The following is an 8605-nucleotide window of genomic DNA, read 5'->3' on the forward strand; positions in this document are numbered from 1 at the left end:
CACATTATCCATGATGGCCTTCGTGCAATACGTGGACTTGTGGCGGGGTGTTCATAAAACTACTCTGTCCGCAGCAGCGAACGCCCGCTCCTGGCATTGGACCTCTTTCGGTATCTACAGTGCCAAGTCTTGCAACCTGACCATGTTTAGGGTCTCTACCATTGTCCCACATTGGAAGCTCTCTTGATGATGTTAGGCCCCTCTTCACATCAATATGTTTGTTTTGCTTGCTATTCACGACAAGTGTTGGACCACAGACTGGCTCGCTCGCCGCTTGATTTCGCAACCACCACATAGTGTCCTCTATGACCAGGAATCCCAGACCAGACCTCATCTCCCGTCGATTGTTCCTTCACTCGTCAAGTATGACAAGAAGTTTTCGCTAGGAGTCCTGCCTTTGCAACCACCCGTGCCCCCAGTTGACAAGTTCCTTGATTGGCGGGCCTCCACCTTGTCTACGGCTCCGACGAGCATGTGGAAAGGGATCTCTACCCTTGTCATCCTCACCTCTCGGTTTCATTGGAAGCACTGGGATGGGTGCTTCAACGGAGAGCACCCTTCCGTCACTCGCCTTGTGCAGATCATCCAAGATGAAGCTCGCTGCGGGGCCAACGCAAAAAGTTTAACATATCTTCTGTCGGAGACATGGTTTTTGGGTTTGGGGGCGACCATTAAACCCATTAACAGTCGCGCAAAGGGCGCCCTCTCGGCTATGCTACGTCGGATTTTGGATGGTTGCGCGAGGAGCTGAGATTAGGCACACGATTGGCTTCGTCGCTGCCCCACAACCCACTTCCTCCCTCTTTCTTCTGGACGAAGGAAGAGATCGCCAGATACGGCCGCCCCGCCCCAACCCACTTCTCCCCACGCACGCCACCTCCTTTCCCCTCACTCTGTCTCTCTCTCTTAGACCCACTCGCCTCAAAGACTGGAGGCGGAACGCCGCACGCGCCGGTCGATGAGGAGGAGCTGCGCCGCCGCCGGAGCACCGACTGCATCTACTACCTCGCGCTCCCCATTAACCTGCAAGAAGGTACCCCTGCACCTCCCTCTCTCTTCGCGAGCTGATGTGCCGCCGAACGGCAAGGGCCGTCCATTCGGTTTTGATCTGACCGGGGGCCTCCTTCTCCTCTGATCTATGATTCGAGCTGCGATCGTGCACACGCATGATTTTGTCTTAGTTTCTGACAAGCGACCGAGCTCTGCTCTACCCGGTGCCGTTAAATTCGACAGTTTCAATCGAGATATGTTTGTTCGTTATAGAAGCTAATTCAGCTGACCCCTTATATTGCTGCTGCTACTTCTATCCGAAAACCTGCAGAACTAGATTGCACATCTCAGGGAAAGCATTCTCCAGTTGTTTTATTTGTGAACGCCATTACTCAAGGCTCTATATGCACGTTCACAAACATTTAGTCACCAATAGAGCAGAGCGCCATTGCCGATGTAGCTTAAAATGGTGATCAGCGACCGACTGAGTGTGCTTGAAGTTTGAGGTGGAGTGCAAGGAGGAGGACACCTGGGTGGATATCTACTGCGCCGCCAAGTCGGGGTTACCCGCTGTTGATGGTGAGCACCCTGGACACACCGTCCCTCGACATCCAGCAGTGCATCATCGACTGCTTCAACGACTTCGCCATGCATGCCTCCTGCTCCGAGGTACCAATGATTCCATCCATGGACTCGTCACTTCACTAGCAAACATGGATGGATTCTTCTTCTTCTTCATCTAGATCATCAGTTAAGTCACCAACTCCAGCTGATTGATTCGAGTTCTGTATGCAGATGCAGAGGGAGATGTGCTGTTGGATCTTATAAGGAGGTCACTCTAACAAGATTGGCTAGCTGTGATTCTCGTGGGAATAAAGAGGATGGGACCTGTGATTGTCGTGGATCTGGAGGTGACACTGATCAGGAAGGTAAGTTTACTATTGATCTGGAGTAATATTACCAGATTGTAAATCATGAATTTAGTAGTTATCGCAGAATATTGGTTAGTTGGTTCAGTTTACCTTTTATGTTTATATGGTCTAACGACATCTGACATAGCAGATGCTTGGTCCAGCTGGAGATAGCTCACATGGTTTTATTTCACCATAATATATTTCCAACAAGATCGTTCCCTACTGTTTCTTGAAGAAAACTAATGATCAAACTGCAAAAAAAACATTGTTTAGAGAGGAGTTAATATACAATTTGTAGTCTTGCAATTGGCTTCTAAAATTTACAGCAGGGGTACGCAATGAGTTTAAACAAATGAATACAAAACCTACCAGATTTTGCAATGTTACTATTTCTTGATATCTTCCTCATTTGTATTATGTGTATTCCTTAGTTGGTAGCTATTTTTATGTATACTCTCCCCTTATTTTGAGGAAACTTCACGGGGCAGAGGATTACTACAATTTTTTTGTTTCAAATAGGAAATGAAGAAAACATGATTTTGCTAACCTCTCATGTAGTATATATGTACCTATTTCATAAAGTACATCAGTGCAAGGCAACTCATGACGGTGAGTTGAGGAGTGAAAGAAGTTTAGAACTCACACAAGTGTCATACTCGCATGACCAAATCAGGCTACGAAGACAAGTCTTCATGCGCACATGTATGACCTTGCCTCTGTCGTTGTTATTCTTTTTTTTCTAAAGAAAAAAATGCTGTCATTAGGCTCTAAATTTGCAAACTAACTAAACATCAAATACAAATTGCATGTGAGTTTGCCAAGATTTTTGTTGTCTCTGCAATTTTGTTTGCAGGATTGCCGATTTTACTTACACAAGTACCATTTAAAAAGCGGCTGCCATTTGATGAATTGCTGAAGGGTGGTGGCTGGACACCATGGGGGACAGTGTTCCAAGATGGTTGGACGTTAGCTACTGATTCACAATCTATCAATCACATCTTCATGTATCTATGTGTGTTAGGTACATCTACTTGATTTCTTCTTCTGATTTAGGGAGGTCTTCAGAATATAAGAGGAAATTGATGTAAAAATTATTTTCCTATTCTTGGAAACTCTTCTTTTCATTGTACAGACAGTATAAGGTCCAACATGGTTGTGCTGATGTATTGTACATGCAGTACAAGGTCCAACATGGTTGTGCTGATGTCTAGGTTTCGACTTCCTGGTGAGGTGCCCTCCTCTTGAGTATGCCAATACTTCATGGTGGTAAGGTCTGTCTCGATGGTAGAATGGTTGATTGATTAAATGGCAATAGGAGCAGCTTAGTGAACCAGTGATGCAACTGTGCTTCGTCTCTTGACGCACCACTATCGACCCCAGCTACTGCCTGTACATATAATCCATGTATTGTATTTAGTTCCTCACTAAGACTTGGTATGCTTGTGTTGTGATGATCCGAGGAACTCTACCTCTTTTGGAGATCGCCCACCTTTTGGAGACTGCTAAACCTTGACTTGAATAGTTGGATGTGTTTCTGTGATCAGTCATCCAACTATCCACTTGTAAGGTTGTCACCTCTATTAATATGGATCTATTAGCATCGATGAAACTACTTCGCTTTCTTTGCCTTATGAATGAACACTCTTCTGCAGTTCTATTCTGTGCATTATATTTTTAACCAATGTTGCTCGTTTGGATTGTCAACATGTTAATAAGTGTGTCAGCTTGATTAGTGTGCACATTACTGCATAGATGGCGCCACCAGGTGGCACCCCGGCCACTAGTACCCCATTATTTGTGCTCTAGCCCTCCCGCTCTCTCCATTTTGTGGTGTACGTGCTTGTTGGATGCTACCATAGCCCATTCTCTTTGTTTGAACTCAACTCTATCTATCAATGATAAGATACGCACACATTTTGCAAATTCGAATATGAAAATAATCTTCTTTGGACCATTTCAATTGATTGGATCAAATCTAACTTGTGATTTTTGAATATAAACAAAAGATATAAGTGAAGGAGATGAAATTTACTCATCTAGTTGCACCAGCGGCGGTCCCAGGCCCGTCAAAAAGGGCCCCATTACAACGTATTTCTTTAAATTTGGCCATTGATTGTTTTTTCCTACCTATTCTCATGTTTTGTTCATTTTCTTTTGACTTTTTACAAGACCAGGGCAAAGGGTGATTATTTTTCATCTTCAAAAGGTGCACCACTAACAAGTATCCCAATTGGAATGTTGCATAAAATAGTGTTATTGTTGAGAATGAATGTTATAGTGGGAAAATAATAGAATAAAATATTTTTCAAAATAAATACTCCCCCTGTCCATCATATAGTGTCCATTGGTTCTCGCGCAAGTCAGACTTCATAACTTTAACCAAGTTTAGAGAAAAATAACTATATCTAAAATACCAAATATATATCATATGTAATATATTTCATCATAAATCAATGGTATTGATTTGGTATTCTAGATGTTGACAAGTTTTTCTGTAAAGTTGGTCAAAAAATTTACAAAAAATTGACTTAAAAAAATACTCTATATAACACACACAATATTTGAGAGGGGGTGGGGTGGGGTGGGGGGGGGGACCAAAATCACTGTTTCGACTTTTTGCCAAACTTTAGCACGATCTGAACCCTTCCTGATCCGAGCTTCTTGGTAAAGCCCAAACCCGTGGTGTTTCTGCCTCCACATAGACACGCCAAAGCAGCGAGCGTTTCTGCCCTCGATAAATAAGTAGATGTGGGCTTGCGTTATTGGAAATGCCCCAAGATCCTGTGTTTCTTCTCGGGGCAGAAACATCAGGGTCTGAGGCATTTCCAGTAATGCGTCTCTGTTCAACGTTTCTGCCTTGCCATGCAAGAGGTCACTGGCTACTTATCTAGGTCGTGGCCAGGCCAAAAACGCCGTGAACTTTGGCATGTCTAAGTGGGAAAGAAGCGCCACAATACTGTTCGTTTGATAAAAGGGTCAGATCATCCTAAATAATCTGGATGGGTTCAAAATGTGCTAAAGTTTTCTGACAATATATTTTGGCAGAGAGAGATAGAGTACTTGGTACGTTATGCTTGTGACCAATGCAGATGTAGTGATACATTTTCAATATGATATTGCTATTTCACATGCTGCTAAGAAGTTTCAATTAAGAACCATCCAATCTGAATATTTGGATGCATGAAATACAAAAGGAAGAAAAACAAGTTTATCAGGTGGCTATCAATATCATTTGCGTTTATGAAGTAGTTGTTTCCAATAAGCTAGAATATGGCCACTCTTTTTTCAATACCAGCACTAAAGGTAGGGACGACGTGAGGAGCGACAAGTGTTGGCGACAGCAAAGCCGAGCCAGGACCTAACTAGAGACAGGGACGCCACTGCAAGTGGGCAACAAGTTGTGATGTCTCAAGCGGGGGCGAGGAAGCAAGTTGATGAGTGTGGATTGGGGGCGGGGTTGCGGGGCTTGTCGGAGTTGTTGCAGGTCAACGGTCGGTAAGGGGGGAGGGGGCTTAGAGGGATGAGCGTGGCGGCAGCCACCATGGTGGTGTGGGTTGGAGGTTGAGGGGCGAGCGTACGTCACTTAGGGCTAGGCCAGAGGGTGTCGTGTGGAGGAAGAATCATATACTTCATCCGTCCCAGAATAAGTGTCTCAACATTAGTACAACTTATTTTGGGACAGAGGGAGTATATAGCTAAGTTCAGCCCCACTATCTTATTTATCTTAACACATGCAACATATCCACCTCATCCCACTTTTCATGACATGCACACCCTCCACATCATCAAGCGCCCATGCAACCATTTAACTTTTCACTTTCTACCACATGCAAGCCACCCACATCATCAAAAACATCAAAAACCATCCACATAATTAATTTTAAATTTTATTTTTCCACAATAAATAATTGATCTTTAATTTCATAAGACAATATAACATGCATTCACCCTCCATTTACCTCTAGCTTGAATGTGGTGTGGCACTACTTTCATATATTCGAATTTTATTTTTTAATAAATTCATTGCTAAAAATTTCCGCACCAACGCGCGGGGCATTATCTTGTATGAACAGTGGTACAATACAGGACGTTGGATGGAGATATAACAACCCAAAAATTTAACTTACACATTTTTTGAGGGTACCTAATACTTAACAAAAAATTGCGAACAGTGGTACAATACAGGCCATTGGATGGAGATATAACGACCCAAAAATTTAACTTACATCATTTTTTTGAAGGTACCTAATATTTAATAAAAATTTGCGAGCAAGGACCTTAGGTGGAATTCTTAAGTTTGACTGCATAGTTACAGTTGGATTTCAAGTTTTAGCCATCAAACGTGTTTTCCCTCCAAAGCCAACCTCCCCAAACCAACCTTCCACCCAACAAACCAACATCACACTGTACAAACCATCCTAACACATCACAACGATGCGATGCAACGACTTAAAGAAGCCACGCGTGCAGAGCAACCATGCCTAAGCCGGCGAGACCCTTCCTTCCCCTGCTCATCGTCCTCCTGCTGATCACCAGCCGCGTCGACAATGCCGGCGCCGACGCCACGGCGTGGCAGCTGGAGCCTGCACAGCCGACGTCGCCGGCCGCGCTGGCCGGCGAGTGGCGGCTCCTCCACGCCAATATCGGCGTCTCGGCCATGCACATGCAGCTCCTCCCGGAGGACTTCGTCCTCATGTTCGACCGCACCGACTCCGGCCCCTCCAACATCTCCCTCCTCGACCCGGCTTCGTGCGCCGCCGCGGCCGCGCCGAACGCCACCGCCGCGCCCGTCGACTGCTCCGCGCACTCGGTGCTCCTCGACCTCCGGTCCAACGCGCTGCATCCGTACCCGCTCGCCACCAACCCGTGGTGCTCGTCCGCCGCTCTGCTGCCCAACGGCACGCTCCTCCAGACCGGCGGCTTCTCCAACGGCGACCGCATCGCGCGCCTCTTCTCCCCGACGTCCGGCTGGGTCGACCTCCCGGATTTCCTGGCCGCGCGGCGGTGGTACGCCACTGACATCCTCCTCGCCGACGGGCGGGTGCTCATCCTCGGCGGCCGGCGGCAGTACAACTTCGAGTTCTTCCCGCACGACGGCGTCAACGGCCCGCCGCCGCTGACCTTCTTCCCGTTCTTGGACGAGACCACGGAGGTGGACGCCGAGAACAACCTCTACCCCTTCCTCCACCTCCTCCCCGACGGCACCGTCTTCGTCTTCGCCAACGACCGCGCCGTCGTCTTCGACCCCTACAACCGCACCCCGCTACGCCGGCTTCCCACGATCCCTGGCGGAGTGCCGCGGAACTACCCGTCCTCTGGCTCGTCCGTCCTCCTCCCGCTGCGCCCAGAGTACCCGACGCACGCCGAGGTGCTCGTCTGCGGAGGCGCGCCGCGTGGGGCGTACCAGCTCGCGCTCCGGAACGGCACGTTCGTGCCGACGGAGCGGACATGCGGCCGCATCGCGCCGACGGACGCGAACCCGGTGTGGGCCATGGAGGAGATGCCTCTGCCACGGGTGATGGGTGACATGGTGCTGCTCCCAACCGGCGACGTGCTCATCGTGAACGGTGCGGCGGCGGGGACGGCAGGATGGGAGCTCGGTCGGGAGCCGGTAATGTATCCGGTGTTGTATCGGCCGGACACGCAGAACGGCGCGCGGTTCGAGGTTCTGACCGCCTCCACCGTCCCGAGGATGTACCACTCGTCGGCGACGCTGGACACCTACGGCCGGGTGCTCGTCGGCGGGAGCAACCCGCACATCGGATACGTGTTCGCCAACGTGACGTACCCGACGGAGCTGAGCCTGGAGGCGTTCCTGCCGCCATACCTCGACACGCGGCTCGACAGCCTGCGGCCGCGGGTGTTGGGGGCGCCAGCGGAGGTCGGGTACGGGGAAGCGGCGTCGGTGCGGTTCGAGGTGCCCGGCGGCGCGCTGGCGGGAGGGGGACCCGAAGATCAGGTGGTGCGCGTGGTGGCTGTGGCGCCGGCGTTCGCGACACACTCGTTCGGGATGAACCAGCGGGTGGTGGACCTGGCCGTGACGAGGGTGGCGCAGCTAGACGTCGGGGTGTACGAGGCGGAGGTGGCCACGCCGCCATCGCCCGGTGTGGCGCCGCCGGGGTACTACCTGTGGTTCCTGGTGCACGCCGGCGTGCCCAGCAGCGCGGCGTGGGTGCGCACGCGGCCGCTCGGTGCAGCGCCATGATCACTGACACAGATGATATCAATGTGAAAGATCATTCTTTCTCGAGATCCCATCAGGGGAAGATGAGACGAGCTAGGGAAGGAATCGTCATTTTGCATGTTAACGTAGGTCAGAAGATGGTTTAATTAGTTTGGAAAGTGACCAGAATTTATCAAAATTTTATGACTCGGCAGATGGTTCAATTTCTTCTTTGCTGCCTTTGTTTATGCCCACAATTCTTAGGTAGTACTAGATGACGATAGGCGCGCGTTGTCGCGCCCGTCTGTTTTTTCAATAGAATGATTAAAAGTTGTGTACATATATGATGGCACGAAACACACACAACCATTTGACAAAAACATTTTGGGCAAACTCTGAACTTCAAATAATCGAACCTCACAGAACCATATAATTTCTAAGTCATTCAGCTGCCAGGTTGTGAACTACCAGCTGTTCACTAAAATGATACTACAAGTTGACGTCAATGAATACATCACCCAGTGTCCCATTTATATAC

At 48.6% G+C, this 8605-nt stretch overlaps 1 protein-coding gene across 1 annotated transcript; it reads left to right on the forward strand.

The window, feature by feature from the left end:
* The first annotated feature begins 6352 nt into the window (after positions 1-6352).
* LOC123091429 (aldehyde oxidase GLOX-like) lies at positions 6353-8294 on the forward strand. Its single transcript, XM_044512934.1, has one exon. The coding sequence runs from the start codon at positions 6382-6384 to the stop codon at positions 8107-8109; it is 1728 nt and encodes a 575-aa protein (XP_044368869.1). The 5' UTR covers positions 6353-6381; the 3' UTR covers positions 8110-8294.
* The last annotated feature ends 311 nt before the right edge of the window (positions 8295-8605 follow it).

The sequence above is a fragment of the Triticum aestivum genome, chromosome 4B (assembly GCF_018294505.1).
Source record: "Triticum aestivum cultivar Chinese Spring chromosome 4B, IWGSC CS RefSeq v2.1, whole genome shotgun sequence".
Lineage (NCBI taxonomy): Eukaryota > Viridiplantae > Streptophyta > Magnoliopsida > Poales > Poaceae > Triticum > Triticum aestivum.

Coding starts and splice junctions, on each gene's coding strand:
- LOC123091429 (XM_044512934.1), top strand. CDS start 6,382: ATGCCTAAGCCGGCGAGACCCTTCCTTCCCCTGCTCATCGTCCTCCTG.